At 44.3% G+C, this 16,657-nt stretch overlaps 1 protein-coding gene across 2 annotated transcripts in view; it reads left to right on the plus strand.

The window, feature by feature from the left end:
* Positions 1-16,657, plus strand: part of CD34 (CD34 molecule) — a 32,181-nt gene that overhangs the window by 10,068 nt on the left and 5,456 nt on the right. For both annotated transcript variants that reach the window (XM_007071327.4, XM_043533513.1), the window contains exons 2-6: positions 6,960-7,121; positions 8,028-8,296; positions 9,632-9,715; positions 13,358-13,514; positions 13,940-13,992. In XM_007071327.4, coding sequence (XP_007071389.2) covers positions 6,960-7,121; positions 8,028-8,296; positions 9,632-9,715; positions 13,358-13,514; positions 13,940-13,992 — 725 coding nt within the window. The remainder of the gene's footprint in view (positions 1-6,959; positions 7,122-8,027; positions 8,297-9,631; positions 9,716-13,357; positions 13,515-13,939; positions 13,993-16,657) is intronic.

Consider the following 16,657-nt stretch of genomic DNA (forward strand, 5'->3'; position numbering starts at 1 on the left):
GCTGAGTAATCACTCCCTTCCCTGCTGGCCTTACTAGACTTTGATTGCTTTATGCTTAAAGTTTCATTTGGCTTTAATTCTCAAGTCCTTCATAAAATTCGCACAAGTTTTTCAAAACTAATAAGAATGTGCTGTGCAATAAATGATTGAGATTTTTAGCCAAATGCCACTTAGGAGAGGTATCCCAGTTTCCATCTGCATTGTTAGAGATTTTTTTAGTCCTACAGCTGCAAAACACTTTGATACTTCTTGTATTAAAATGGTTGCATGTGCTGGAGAGGTGAGGGGAGAAAAGGAGTCTTTGTAATAAAACTGAGCAAATCCAAAGGCAAATTAAGGTGGAGGAAGATCCAGTCCTTGTTTTATGATACATGTTGGTGCAAAGATTTTGGCCAAACAGCTCTTGTATTTTTATAAACATCTGGAAAAGTTCAAAGGTGTTTGTCTGGGTAGTTATGGCATTTTGGGAGGTCAAGTAAATGGCATTATGTCATTCTAATGAGGTAAAGTTTCCTGCTGATGTCCATGTAAACACAAAGCCGTGTGAAAAGGAGAGATTTAGCAATATGTTAATTATTATTCCAGGCATGAAATCATGCCTCCTGGTTGTGATTTGTTATCTGGAAAACTCAGTGATTTGACTCTTTTGAATTGGGCTCCTTCCTGGAAAGAATATCTCTTTCATTTAAAAAGAAAAGTGGCCAAAACCAAAACCCTAGATCCAAACACCCCTGCATAGTGCAACAATTCAGATTTGGATGTGAACTTTTCAGTTCAGTCCCATCTCTACTTTTAAGGTGTCATGGAAGTGCATTTCATGGGGGAGTGGTTAGTTTAGAGGCTGGTAGTGGGATACAGAAAAATGAATGTCACAGTTGGCTTCCATGGGGCTAGACTTTCAAAAGTGCTCAGCACCCAATGCACATGCCGCATGATGACCTTTCCTGAAAATCTGGCTACTTGTTCTGGTGAGTAAACAGGAGATGAGCTCTTTGGAAAATCTGGCCCCAGACTTGTAGACAGGATAATCATAGAATAGGCCATGGAGACTGAATTTCCTTCTCGCCGTTAGATGGAGTCATTCCAGAGCAAGTATGAGGCATGTTGTATATGAAGAAAGCTTGCACTGCCAGTTTCCAGGCTGTATCTGTTCTAAAGACTTTCATCCAGGGATGGCAGCTTGGCTTATTTCTTTAACACTAACATTCACAATATTATGTTTTCTAATAAATGCCTCTCGCATTTCTTATTGTCATCTATGCTTACTTCTTAACTGGAAGACAAGTAAGAATGCAGGATATAAGTTTTCTTGAGAACATAACGGGTTGGGATAAGATCTACACATAAATAACTCTTCTTCTTTATGAAAAACTTCCCCTTCCTGAGAAGATCTTTAAAATGACACAAACCTTTTCAGGCCTTGTATAGACTAATATTTAAATTTAATATTGCGATATTAGCACAAGCAAAGCACTTGAGAAAGCACCTTGGAGATGCAACCAGCTGACTTCGTACAATCTGTGTGTATCAGGTGCTTTTTGCTGCTCCAGATGAATAAAGCAGGGGTCCTCTTCACTGCCAGCAAGGGGTTAAGAGAGAGTGTGCAGCTGTTCTGTGGTCTGCCTGTTAACACTGTGTGTACTCACTCTCTTTTGCGGGGTACAGATGGAGGATAGACTTCACAGTTACCTCATTCTAACCATTGCCAACACGAAGGAAATTCTGATCATAGGCATTAGGAGGAAAAGGTACATAAAGCGTTCAGATGTTAATGCCGCCCCTATGACTATGAACTGTGTATGAAATATCTGACAGTGTGCGGGGTCGCTGGGAGTTTCCTCTATGTTGTTGATGACATGGAATGTAGACTGAATGTTTTCTTCAAGGAGGACACAGAGTTGCAGTAAATCCATAGACACTTAAGCTCCAATCCTGCAGCTTTATTGAACGTGGGTTCAATGGTTTCTTTGCCGGATGAGGGCCTTGAATTTTATTTTAACTCTAACAGATCGGTTTGGCTAAACGTGTGAGGCCAAATCATGCAGTCCCTATACAAACAATGCTGCCTTTAATGGCAATGTTCTTTCAGACTTGAACTGCAGGACTTTGCCTGAATTGAACTTCAGTAATGAACCAAAGGTCAGTGAAGCTCAAAGATGGGGAGCTGCACTCTGAAGCTACTCTCATAGAATTGATTGTTTGTGTTTAATGCTGAACACTACCATGTGTATTGCATAATTAGCTATATTTTATGGGTTTATCCTTCCTCTGAACCATCAAACCTTGACTGGAGACAGAATAGCAGACTAGATGGACCCTTTATCCATCCTGACATGGCAGTTGAGTATTTTTTTATGTTTAGGATACACCAACTGATTATTAAAATGGAATATTTGATTTCTCCCTGGAATGTGCTGCTGGGTGAATTCTGTCATATTTTACGTGGCTAATCAGCTGAACTTGAACTCCCAGTGTGACACTGTGGCCAAGAGAGCTAATGCAATCCTGAGATGCATAAACAGGAGAATCTCTAGTAGAAGTAGAGAGGTTATTTTACCTCTAAATTTGGCACTGATGTGACCACTGCTAGGATACTGTGTCAATTTCTGGTACCCTCAAAACAAGAAGGATGTTGTTAAATTGGAGAAGATTTAGAGAAGAGCCACAAGAATGATTAAAGGAATGGAAAACCTGCCGTATACAGAGAAACTCAAAGAGCTCAATCTATTTAACAAAGAGAAGGTTAAGGGGTGACTTGAGTCCAGTCTATGAGAACCTACATGGGGAACAAATATATAATAATGGGGTCTTCAGTCTAGCAGAGGAAGGCATAACATGAGCCAATGGCTGGAAGTTGAAGCTAGACAAACAGACTGGAAATAAAGTGTAAATTTTTAACAGTGAGAGTAGTTAACCATTGGAATAATTTACCAGGGTTTGTGATGGATTCTCCATCACTGACCATTTTTTAATTGTCACGATTGGATGTTTTTTCTAAAAGCTCTGCTCTAGGAATTATTTTGGGGGAGTTGTCTGCCTGTGTTATACAGGAGGTCAGATTAGATGATCACAGTGGTCCCTTCTGGCCTTGGAATCTATGAATGTATGTACTAAACCTATTCTCAGGAGTCTGTAGTAAGGCCCTCCTATACTATCTCCCGTTATGCAGAATTCTCTCTGGGTTTCCATGGAAAGTTTTACATTGGCCTCAAAATTCTTCTCTGCCTTTTACCTATGACTGAGTGTAGTGTCAGTTTGCCATCAGATACGCCCTCAAGGTGGGGACTGAATCCCACTTCACCTGCTCTTTTATGTTCTAACCCAGGGGTCAGCAACCTTTCAGAAGGGGTGTGCCGAGTCTTCATTTATTCCCTCTAATTTAAGGTTTCAGGTGCCAGTGATACATTTTAACCTTTTTAGACGGTCTCTTTCTATAAGTCTTTAATATAAAACTAAACTATTGTTGTATGTAAAGTAAATAAGGTTTTTAAAATGTTTAAGAAGCATCATTTAAAATTAAATTAAAATGCAGAGCCCCCCGGACCGGTTGCCCGGACCCGGGCAGTGTGAGTGCCACTGAAAATCAGCTAGCATGCCGCCTTTGGCACACATGCCAGAGGTTGCCTACCCAGTCCTAACCAGTCAATCCTACTCCATCCTATAATGAAAGGCATCACATACATCAATCTTTTCATTATTTTAGCAAGACCTACCTGAAATATGGTTCCTATCCCTGAGTAGGATAGCAGTCCTGTTCCAGAGTGAGTCCCTTACTTACACTATAAGGTCTTTGGGTCAGTGACTGTCATTTTACTATTTGTGTACAGTGCCTACCACCATGGGGCCCTGATTCCCGACTGGGGCCCCTGAGTGCTATTAGCCGCTGGGATTTTTTTCTTGTCTGTTAGGGTACGTTTCTCATGTTGCTATTTTAAATCTAAGCCTAAATATAGTACTGAGGATGCCACTGCCTCAGTCTAAGTTGTAGCATGCTTGGGAACACTGTGAAAAACGTCTCCCATCAGGTTAACTCCCCTCATTTCCCGTGGCAGGGCCAAGAAGTAGATGCACTCTCACAGAGACATGAGCCTGGCACTCGTACCCATGTCAGAATGTGATGAAGATCTGAGATTCTCTCTCTCCTCACCCAGCTTTCTGGCTCATTTTTTGTTTGGCTAAATAGCTGTAGGGTCTGTGAAACTATCCCTGGCTGGAGTGACCTGCCGCTGAAGCCTGTCTTGTAGTGGGTTCCTTGTAACATTTGCATCATTCTTATTTGCAATGAATTTCTCTCCCTTCTTTACATGCTCTTCCAATCATTTCACTGTCTCATGACAAAATCCTTCCAGTTTTTCTCAATACTGACTGTATGTTGTGCAAGATTATGAAGGATTTCACATGAGGCATGAATCGTGGAGGTTTGAAATGCTCCCAAACCTTTGCCAGGGACATCTCAACATGGTCTTGTGAATCTACCTCATCGTGTGTTTTGCTTGTGTAGCTGGCAACTCCTCAGCATTCCAATATTTCTCCCATGCGTGCGCATACAAACAAAATTATATTTCGTAACATAACCCAGTACTCAGATTTCAGAATTTCCAGGATCAACAGCTGGCAATTTTAATCTAATGAATTACGAGACAAGGGTCACTTTTCTTTCTTAAAGAGTCTGTTACCTAATCTGGATTGTAAAATATTTCCTGTATATTTAGCTTGACAACAGCATGGATTAAGCCCATTTCTGTAATCAATCCCGTAAAGTAATTTAGGGCCCAATTTTCCCAGGGACTGAGCATTCTGGGCCCAATCCAGTAAAGCACTAAGGCTCCAGTTCAGGAAAATATTCCCATTTAGAACAACAGTAAGCATTTGTTGAACTTTTAAGCATGTACATAAGCATGACTTCAATGGGACTTACGTACATGCTTAAAATTAAGCACAAGTTTAAGTGTTTTGCTGGGTCAGGGCTAGAATGCTCAGCAGCTGATAAAGAACTTAGTATCATCTCTGTTAGGTTCTGAAAAAATGAATATGGTGAAATAATTTATCTTCCACGTTTTAGAGTTCAGTCACTACTGGATAGAAACTAATGCGACAATCAATGTATTTTTTACAAGAATCTAAAAACACATAGAATGTGAAGTAGGTATTGAACCAGTTTGTGGAAAACAGAAATAGGTTTCCAGAGAGGAATAAAAAAGCATGAAGAACAGGAGGGAAAAAGCCTTCAACGATGTTTAAGGCTTGCTTCAAATATCACATAAGCAAAGTCAAAGGTGGCATATTTATCTCACATCATGTGATTACTAGGAAATATACAAACTTTTAAATGAGAATATTTGATGATTCTCTAAATGTTCCATTTTGCCTCAAAGAGATGCAACATCTCTAGTCAACAAGGATTTGATTCAAAGCCTATGGGAATGTTTCTATTGACTTCACCGGGCTTTGGATCAGGCCCTGAAAGAGTTTCTGCCTGCAATAATGTGAATATATTTGAAATTTCCATTTCTTTTTCCTATAGCACACAAGTGGTCTTTTTGAAATGCTGAATCTTTCCTCCCAAACCTATTAATTTAGGCCAGTGTACAATCCAGTCCTGCTTTGAGCTCTGCACAGCTGGACTCCTGTATTCCCAGGGGCTTAATGTAGGACCAGGACCATCATGTCCAGTTGCTGTTCCATTCTTGTTTAGAGTTGCAAACAGAAACTAGATTAACATTTGAGCCTTTGATATGCCCCAGTTCGATTGTCTGGTCTCTGAATTTCTTCCATATGAATTATAAGGCTGTTCAGCTTTTTTGGCAAGGAAAAAACTGTCTGCTTGTGAAAAGAACTATTAAAAATCCCTTTTCTCCCCTTTAGAGAATGTAATAAACTTTTCCAAAGCTAAATAATAGAGGATACCAGAGAGAGCTCTGCCTTTTCCTCAAGGTGGCATGGGGCTACTCAAGGGTGGTCAATCTCCAGGACAGTCCTGGTACAGTGATCCTATTGTGGAAGGGAATGGTTTAGGGATATAAACTGGCCATCAATAAACTTAGACTTGAAATTAGACAAAGGTTTCTAACCATCAGAGGAGTGAAGTTCTGGCTTCAAGACTGATCTTGATAAATTCATGGAGAGTATGTATGGTATGATGGGACTGCCTACAATGGCATGTAGCCGATCTGCAACTTGCTAGTAACAAATATTTCCAATGGCCAGCGATGGGACACTAGATTGGGAGTGCTCTGAGTTACTACAGAGAATTCTTTCCCAGGTTTGTCAGGCTGCTGGGTCTTGCCCACATGATCAGGGTCTAACTGACTGCCATACTTGGGGTCGGGAAAGAATTTTCCCCTGGGTCAGATTGGCAGAGGCCCTGGCGGGTTTCGTCTTCCTCTGCAGCATGGGGCACGGGTCACTTGCAGGTTTAAAAGAGTGTAAATGGTGGATTCTCTGTAACATTAAATCTTTAAACCACGATTTGAAGACGTCAGTAACTCAGCCAGAGGTTAGGGGTCTATTACAGGACTGGGTAAGCGAGGTTCTGTGGCGTGCAATGTGCAGGCAGTCAGACTAGATGATCATGATGGTCCCTTCTGGCCTTAAAGTCTATGAGTCTGCCACCCTTTCCTGAAGGCTAGGGGACAGTGTGTATGTGTGTGGGATGGGGGGGGGGCTTAAACCTCCCTCCTCTGCTGCCCAGGATCCGAGTGTCAAAAGGACAGTCAGTACCAACAGGACAGCCCAAGGATCAGAAGCCTTCAAACAGAAAAGGGGAAGAAGCAATCAAACCCAACCCCTTGTAAAAACAAACAAAAGAAACATTGCAAAAATCATACATATTTCTTCTCAGAAAGGGACTCTCATGTTGCATGTGACTGAAATATCAGAGTCCTGTCAGTCTGCAGCTCTTAAGAACAGATGCCATATTGTGCTTTTTAGCTACAGATTAACACTCCTTTTCCCCCCAGACAATAAAGTTTCTAGTGAAAATAACCACAGTTCACCAGTCACTACCTCACCTTCATCAATGAATGCTACTATCGCCAGTCTAACACCAACAACGACAACTGTCGCTCTCGCAGAAATGATGATCTCCTTGGAGCCTACAAATATTTCACCAGCACCAGAAGGTATGGGAAATTGATTTGGACTTGCTAATTATTCTCCATGCTCTCTGCAATTTCCATTTGCTGATGTGCTTTAATGACTGAATTTACAAGATGTGAAAGTGAAACTTTAAGCAGGCACCCAAAGGATGATTTAGAACAGGTTGTCTCATTGAAATGGGCTTTTAACTCATGGTCAAACCAAAATGATATTTTAGAAATGAGTCCAGTATGGAACCACGGATGTGAACCCCAACTTGTCCCCTGGGTCCTGAAATACTTCTGTATTCCAGACTCTGCTTCTACCTCTGTTCTTTAGAGAAGTGTGGATTCAGATCCAAAACTTGCAGCTTGAACCCATCTTTGCTTTAAAGTGATTGCTTAGGAGAAGCAGTCTGATCACTAGATCTGGGATGGCAGGCAGGCTAAATTATAATGATCAGATGCCCTGGTTATCTCACATGTCTCTGCATTTCCTTTCTGAGTTCTGCATATAGCATCTTTAAATGTAAGATGTCTGCCTTTCTGCTATAAGCCTGGGCTTGAGGGGATTCAAGCTGAAGGATCTTAAAAAGAGACACATACTTTTTTTTTTTTTTTTTTAAATCAACAGATCTATTTGTTTGAGGGCTCTGAGTCCAGTGAGAAGGCAGGGGTGGCACTGGGGAGGTCAGTGTTGGGGCGTGAGCCAGGCAATAGCAGCTTTACACACTTGTAGAATACACACAGAATATTAGCCTATTGTAAGCAGCTTATAAGTGCATGTAACAGTTAGGTAACTATGAAGCAAATCTAATGTCTGTGTTTTCTACAGCCGATAATACATTCTAGTACCACTGGCTACGGCAAACCAATATTGCAGTTCCGTCGCTACAATGACAAGCTTTGATTCGAGAGGCCTTAAGCATGCTCCTATTTTTTTCTATGCAGGAAAAGAAAGTAATGCTGAAATGACCAAAATGACTGAAGACACCAGCCCTGCGACTTCCACAGGACCCACCCAAACACACATCCATGTGTCAGACCAGTCAGTGTCAGTGAACACATCTCCCGGTTCGCAGCCGAACACATCACAGGCTCCTTTCAGTACGACAGCACGAGCCACGACTTTGGAAATGGTTTCGAGAGCCACTACTGTCCTCACAAAGCAAACTTCGCACTCAGCTGCCACAGGACCCCCGCCTAGTAGCACCGTGGAGGTAGGAGGAAGTGCTTGACTATGCATTTGATGAATCACGGTCAGCATGTTGTTCCTGAAGACTTTATTCAGAAGCTGTGGTTTGTTCATACCATGCTGTGTTAAACCAGATCCAGTGCTGCACACGTACGGGACACGGGACAGCCTTGTAGCTGGAGCACAGGACTGGGAGTCAGGAGACTTCGATTCTGTTCCCGGCCCTCCCAAAAACTCCCTTTGTGACACTGGGCAGGTCACTTCCCCCTCTCTGTGAAATGGGGATAATGAGACTACCCTATCCCTCGGGTGCTGTGAGGCTATATTCATTTATGGTTCTGAGACCCCCTGAAGGCATTAGAGAATTGCCAGGAGTTACCGGTTGGCACTGTCTTTCATGGGACCCCTTGCCAGAATGCCTGGATATGGCAGATCATTTGAAAAAAGCACACTTCTCGGATTGACGAGTGTGTTGTAAGGGATTCCACAACTGATACAAACACATTTCTAGTGGAACGGCTTGTAGGGCACTGCATATCCTAGATTTCTTTGGGCTGCAAGGAACCTCTAGTGGGCTGCCTCTGATATTGCTGCAGAATTGTTCTCACTCTCCTCAAACCATCCCAGACAGATGGATTTCTAGCTTAGTCTGGAGTATCTCCAGCCATGGTGATCTCATGTCCTTTGGCTACATCTTCCCTGCTGCAGTGCAGTCTGTTCCCACTTGCTCTGTCCTGCCTTCCTGATACAGTGAGGTTTGCCATTAAAACAGCTTTTCAGAAGGCATGTCTACTACCACAGTGACGCTTTTCAACTTGAGACAAGCAGGCTACATGGGATAGGTTCAATAGGACTATTTTGGCAATAGATGTTATAGGGCTAGAATTGCCAGAGAGGTGGAATTGGAACCTTTCTTTGCAGAGTTTTTAAGGACTAGCAACCAGCTGGGGAGCAGAGCAAACAACCTCACCCTAAGGATGTGAATCATAATGGGCTGAATCTAAGTAAAGGCTGCAGACGGCAGAGCGAGTGCAGTTAGGCTGTACCTAGGGGCCAGGATGCAGGAAACCTGGATACATGCAGGCCATATAGAGAACAGCTCCGTAGAGACTGCCTGCCCACTCCATCTTCTGCAGTGTAATTACAGGATGTGGCCTGGAAAACTCCTTGATAAAACAGGGTTTGGGAATCAGTGGAGCTTGAGGATCATAATCCCAACCATTCTGTATACAGAAATAGAAAGACGCCTGTTATCTAGGAGCTTCAAAGACTTGCCTAAGGGATGCAGCCATGTGTCCTGACCTGTCTCTCTGTACCTACGCAATTTACAAATGCAGCAGTATTTTGTTTTACTTTCTAGCCCTACACCATCGCTTGCCAGAATATTAAACATGTGAAGAAGCCCAGAGTGATCTGCTTGCATCTCCATGAGCCCGACACATGTGTAAGTAGCAACTATGCAGGTGGGCAGAGTGGCCCCTTGTTTTAAAGCCGCATGGGAACAGTGTGAGGTCTTGGGGGCAGGTTCTTACTATCATGTCAAGGGGCCAGCAAGGCCCCTTGCAGCCACAAGGGGCCAGCAAAGCTGATGGTGCCTGGCGTGTTAGTGTTGTATTTACGGCTTGTGCTCCGTTCCCATGGCACGGGGAGTGCAAACTGCTTGCTGCTGACTAAGCACAACGGAGACAACAACAAGAGTCACCAGAAGGAATTCAATCATGTCCTTCTCCATCATGGTGCAACCTGGGGCCACCTCAACTTCTTTCGTCTCCTCCTGTTTAACAGGAAATCACTATTCACAAACACACACACCTACTCCAGTCCTGCACACGTTATCTCCTCTGCCTCACCATCCTCCTCTTCCCTTACTGCCAGCTGGCATGGAGAGGAAATTGGGTCAGACAAGGGGGACACGGTGGAACCTGGGCCTCACTGCCCCAGTTCAATGGCTTTGAAGGGTAACCCAGGTCTGTTTGAACTTGTCCAGCTGGACACTGTTAGCGCAATTATTTGTTTGTAAAACTAAGATGAGATGAATGGGGAAGGATCAGCTAAGGTGAAGTTGCAGGGGAATAAACTCACTGTGCAGCAGGTGAAGACCTGAGACAAATGCTAGATGGTAAAGAATCTTGTGGGACTGCCGACTGGTGTGAAATTACAGTGAATAACTTTACCTCCATTAGCCAGCCACACTGAGATCACTGGGGAGGGGGGAGCTAGATTCTTATTCTATTGACTTTTCCTTGTAAATTACCTATTAACTGGCATTTCTGCCTGTTTATATTCATGCTGAAAGTATTTTAGCAACAATTCATGTTGAAAGGTATGGGAGCGAGTGACCACAAACACAGATGCCATCTAGTGGGCAAAAAGAAAAGGAGTACTTGTGGCACCTTAGAGACTAACCAATTTATTTGAGCATAAGCTTTCGTGAGCAACAGCTCACTTCATCGGATGCAGTAAACAGACAGCATTGTCAGATGTGAGGTTTTGTATATTTCTATATTCTGGTGGAGATTCACTGTCCAAGAAATTGGGTGTATTCAGTTAAAGGTAAGTTAGTAAATGAGTCCTGTTAATTGTGCTCACCCTTGGGAATGACTGAAATGCTGGAAAATCTAAAAAAATTAAAATTAAATAATAAAAATAAATTTTAGAGCATGGTATTGAAGTTAAGGCACTGGACTGGGACTCAGGGTTCAATTCCTGCATCTGCTACAGACTTCCCATGTGACCTTGGGCAAATCACCGAGTATGTTTGACACAGGTCCTCTGCCCTTGGATTCCAGCTACTCCTGCAAGTCGCATCTGACTGCTTGTACACTTGGAATCCCCAAATATGAAATGCTTTAAACCACCCCAGTTTTAACAATGGCTTTTTCAGATACCCTTATCCCATGGTGGCTCTCTCCTCATGCCTCCACCTTAACTAATCATTGCATGGAAAAAACTATTTGATCTCCAAGCTGGGTTAGCTGCTGAACCTGGAAACCAGATAACTGTCTGAGAGGAGAGTATATAGAGGAGGCTGAATCGTTTCTCCTTTTTCCTGTTGGCCTTTCCCAAGGCATGCATGCAATAATCTGGCGTCTGTCTCTGTTAAATGCAAAGGAAACTCTAACACTCTCAAGCATTCTTTCCACAGCAGACAAAAGTAAATACACACAGGTCTTTCCTCCAATCTCAGTCCCCCAACCCCAGAACAAACTACTGTATATGGAAATAGTACTAACTGGTTGTTTTAAACCTTCTGTTTTCACAACAAGCCAGTATAAATGGTTTTACTGGTGTGACTGGGAGGTTTTCTATTGTTTGGTGCTTAGCTAGGCCAATGTTTTCTAAAAGTGACTAGTGCAACAGTTCCAAAACTGTGGGTTTCTCCATCAGTAAATGTGGTTGTGGCAATTCAAAGTGTGCATTTTACAAAATGATGTCCTCCACACAGCATGACATCACATATACCTTATGTGCAAGTTCACACTGCATGAAGGACACTATTTTGCTCTACACAATGGAGCTTTCCATGCAGCATGACCCTGCACATGTATGTGCATGCTAGTGGCAGATTAGCCACTGGGCCAGTGGGGCCTGTGCCCAGGAGCCCTGGCCATCTGGGGGGCCCCAGAAAAATGGGTGCCCTTGTGCCTGGACCCCTCCACCTGCCCGGCACTTCTGCCGGGGAGCGGGGTTGGGGTTCAGGGGTTTGCCCCACTCGGCCTGCCTGTGCTCCTGCCAGGGAGCGGAGTTGCCGGGCGGGCAGAGTGGGGCAAACCCCTACACCCCAACCCTGCTTCCTGGCAGGAGTGCTGCGGGGGTGGGGAGCAAGACCCCATGCCTTAACCCCATTTCCCTGGCAGGAGTCACGGGGGCAGGGGGGTTAGGGAGACTGCAGGTGGAAGGAGGAGCCCACTTGCTCTGGCCCAGGACCCCACAACACCATAATCCACCTCTGGTGCATGCAAGGTCATGCTGCATGGAAGACACCGTTTTTAAAAGGCATCCTCCATGCTGTTTGGGGTTGCGGGAAGCAATATAGGTAAAAATGGGGTCATGCACTGAAAATGTTTCAGAACCACTGGCCTAGTGATTTTTGGGCATCTCCATTTTTTGGGTACCCAGTGTGACACACATCAGAGGGGCCTGATTTGAGAAAGTGCTGAGCAGCCACTCTGAGCTGTCCAGCCCCCTCCAAGATAGAATATTTTAAGAAATGGTGACCCAGTTTTAGTAAAGTCCAGCCCTGATCCCAATCCAGAGTATGTGTGTACACAGGTTTCAGGAGAAGGTCCATCCTGTTTGGTGTTCATGTTGGCCAAGAGGAGGAAAAAGCTGCAATCCATTTTTCCCTTCCTCCACCCAAGAGTCACTATTGTTTTTAAGTAGAAATGTCGTTTTAATGCTAAAAGTGAGAAGATTTTATTCTTTGCTCGGTCTTTGATCAACAACACATCAGAAATACTAAACACATTTCCTAAACAGGAAGGCCAGTCTTTCTTTGTTATTTCCCTCTTCTCCTAGTTGATGACAATGGGGCAGATAGTGCCTGCAATTTCAAAACAATAAAGCCTCCCTTGGCTTCTTTCTCATTCTGAGATTTAAAGGGACACACCTAAGCACCTTAGACCCCAAATTTAGGCTTGGTAAAAATAAAATTTTAAAATTTCGTTAATATTTAAAATTTATTTTACAAGCATAAAATTGTTCTGTGAGGTGAGTAAGTATCAAAATTCCCATTTGGCAGATGGGAAAACAGGCACAGAGAAGTGAAATTTCTCATTCAAGGTCACATAAGTTGGTAGAAGAGGAAGAATTGGTGTTTGTGGTCCCTGGCTCCCAGTCCATTGCTCAGTCTGTTGGATCAGACTGCTTCCCAGTTTGAGCTGATGTTAGACTGGTGTTGGCTATATGTTTGTACAATGCCTAGCACAATGGGGTCCAGATCTGGTAAGAAGGCTGCAGGCACTATTGCAATATAAATGATGATAATAACACAAGCTAGTGATATGTTTTAGATGTCATTGAGGGAGACCATTTGTGGATTTGTCCAGTTTCTTTTAATAACTCTTTCTTTCTGGGAATTTTGCAGAATAATTTTGTAAAGACAAAGGGAGCAAATTTAGGTATGGTGATTTGTGACACAGCCGCACGCGACAATCTCGTCTCTTCTCCGCCATGCCACATTGAATTCGCCAAATCTGAGGTGGATCCCTTCTGCATGCTGCTCATTCGGGCTGGCAGTAAAGGTTAGTGGAACCAATGTCTCTGGATTTTGTTGTGACCACTGTGTCTGTGTATGGGGGATAGGAAGGAAAGTGGGGGCTTCTGTGGGAAAGAGGGAAGTTAACAGTTGGTGGACTGTGAGGATGTATGACTTGTTTGTGGAGGCAGAGCTGGGGGTTATATGAACATGTGCTCGAAAAACTAACACTAAAGCACAGACTAGAAAGCAGAATTCTCAGAGAACATATCAGCTCTGTAACTGTTCTTCTCCTTTCTCTATTAAGTGAGTTTAACTAAAGATTTATTTGGCTTATATTGAGTCACAGCATTTCCTGCAGAATGAATGGGAAGTTCACAGCTTCTCTTTTGTCTCTTCAATACTGATATAAACTGGAGGTATTGACTTGTTGGCATTCGTGTCACAACCTTTCTGTTTTGAAAACTGCAGATGCAGATGCAATAGAAAAGCTCCTCCAACATCCAACGTCTGATCTAACTAAGGTAAATGCTTTAAGCTAGTTAAGCATGGGAGACTGGATGGCTTCGTGGGCTAGGATAAAGTAGTCTTTCACTGATAGTTCAAATCCAGTCCAGGTTGGTGGTAACTGAAAACTATTACTATCTCAGGGGCATTTGATGACCAACTATAAATAAGATGGTTTCAGTCCAGCTATCAACACTATGCCACTTTAATGGGCATCCTGGCTGGCAGTCAGAGGAGACAGACACCAATGGGTTGTAGAGATCAACCCCTTTGTTCCCTAGAGGTGGTCAGAGGTCAATGTGTGGAGGAGGCTTGCTAGGCTGTATCTGTTTTGGGGAGAAACAGGGGATCTTTCACTGTCTGTACTAATCAGATTGTTTTTGTGCTCTAAACAGATTCTGATCTAAGCACTGATTCATGTCCCTGTTACATGAGGAATAATATACCTCCCAATGGTGCCTTGTAGGTCAGGGGTGGGCAAACATTTTGGCCCGAGGGCCACATCGGGGTTGTGAAACTGTATGGAGGGCCGGGTAGGGAAGGCTGTGCCTCCCCGAACAGCCTGGCCCCTGCACCCTATCCGCCCCCTCCCACTTCCTGCCCCTGACTGCCCCCCTCAGAATCCCTGACCCATCCAACCCCCCCGCTCCTTGTCCCCTGACTGCCCCCCCCCGGGACTCCCACTCCTATCAAACTGCCTCCTGCTCCCCATCCCCTGATCGCCCCCCACCCCCGAACCTCCGCCCCATCCAACCGCTCCCTGTCCCCTGACTGCCCCCCGGGACCTCCTGCCCCTTATCCAACCGCTCCCCGTCCCCTTACCATGCCGCTCAGAGCGGCAGGACTGGCTTATTGGAAAGCCTGGGAGGTGGGCGGGCGCAAGCTGCACTGCCCATGCGGCGGCATCACTGCGGGGAAGGGGGAACAGCGGGGGAGGGGCCGGGGGCTAGTCTCCCCAGCCGGGAGCTCAAGGGCTGGGCAGGACGGTCCCATGGGCCGGGTGCGGCCTGCGGGCCGTAGATTGCCCACCTCTGTTGTAGGTCCTCTGATGCTAACAAGGCGGCACTTTAAAGAATGCTGCCATATTCTATTGCAACACACAGGTTGGTACAAAAGGGGCTCAAAATGTTGAATGAACCAATCGTCTAGGGTTGCCACCTCTGAGGTACATAAAACAGGACATTTCTGGGATGATCCCGACCCCATAAAACTGGACAGCTGGCAATGCATACTGAGCACCCTTACTGATTTCCTGGGAAAACCAGAACAGATGGCAGCCCTACACTCATCCTGTAGAAATCTTCTGACAGGGAATTCCTGAGGCTTTGCAGACCTACACAGAAGCCTCATCTGTTTAGGGATCCTGGAACCAGAATCACTTCAGCACTTTTCCCTCTGGGAAGACCATGAACTTTCTGAAGTCACTATCAAGTGTTTTCTAAGCCCAGCAGCAGAATCTCTTATTACTTTATTTACTTCAAAATATGTATGAAGTACCCATTGCCAGTGTATCCCTTTTAAAAAAGAAAAAAAGGGGGAGGGGGGGGGGGCTAAATATTCAAAAGTAATTAGTGATTTTTGGGTGTCTGACCTGAGACTCTTTAGAGGAGCCTGATTTTTAGAAACAGCTGTGCACCCACCCTCTGAAAATCAAGGCCTTGTAATGTGTCTCAAGTTGGGCACCCAAAATCACCTTTCACTTCTGAAAATTCAGGGGGTGTGTGTATGCACACACTCACTATAGCATTCTACAACCATTACCACAGAGTCCTCTGGTGTCACTACTGTGTGCTGCAGTGCTTTGGATGATTACAGTAATGTACTGTAGTATTTTTTTTAAAAGGACCTGGGTCCCAATAATAACTCTTCAAAGTGCCATACTGACATTAATTAATCTTCCCTATACACCACTGAGGTCGCATTACCTTGTAAAGTTGAACTCCAGGTGCCTGTAAAAAATGGCACCCAGCAGCTAAACAGGAACTAAGTTATTGCATCTGTGCTCTACGTCTCAAGGACATAACGTTCTCATGTGGGCGAAAACTCTTTTTAGGGGAGTTAAACGCAGGGTACTGAGGAGGATGCTTAGAATGCAAGTGAGCTGTGCGATCCTTCAATCCTGGGTGTGTAGGCTCTGCAGAGTGCACAACCCAGGGCCCCGGAGATGGAGAGAATAAAAATTATACAAAACTGTGCTTCTGCATTGCTTCTCATCCAGAACATAAGAACGTAACGTAAGAACTGCCATACTGGGTCAGACCAAAAGTCCATCAAGCCCAGTATCCTGTCCTCAGTGGCCAATGGCAGGTGCCCCAAAGGGAATGAACAGAACAGGTAATCATCGAGTGATCCATCCCCTGTCACCCAATCCCAGCTTCTGGCAAACAGTGGCTAGGAACACCATTCCTGCCCATCCTGGCTAATAGCCACTGATGGACCTATCTTCTACGAATCTATCTAGCTCCCTTTTGGACCCCGTTATAGTACTGGCCTTCACAACACCCTCTGGCAAGGAGTTCCAGAGGTTGACAGAGCGTTGCGTGAAAAAATACTTTCTTGTGTTTGTTTTAAACCTGCTACCTATTAATTTCATTTGGTGGCCCCTTGTTCTTGTATTATGAGAAGGAGTAAATAACACTTCCTTATTTACTTTCTCTATTCCACTCATGACTTTATAGACCT

This window comes from Chelonia mydas, chromosome 21 (assembly GCF_015237465.2).
Source record: "Chelonia mydas isolate rCheMyd1 chromosome 21, rCheMyd1.pri.v2, whole genome shotgun sequence".
NCBI classification, from domain to species: Eukaryota; Metazoa; Chordata; order Testudines; family Cheloniidae; genus Chelonia; species Chelonia mydas.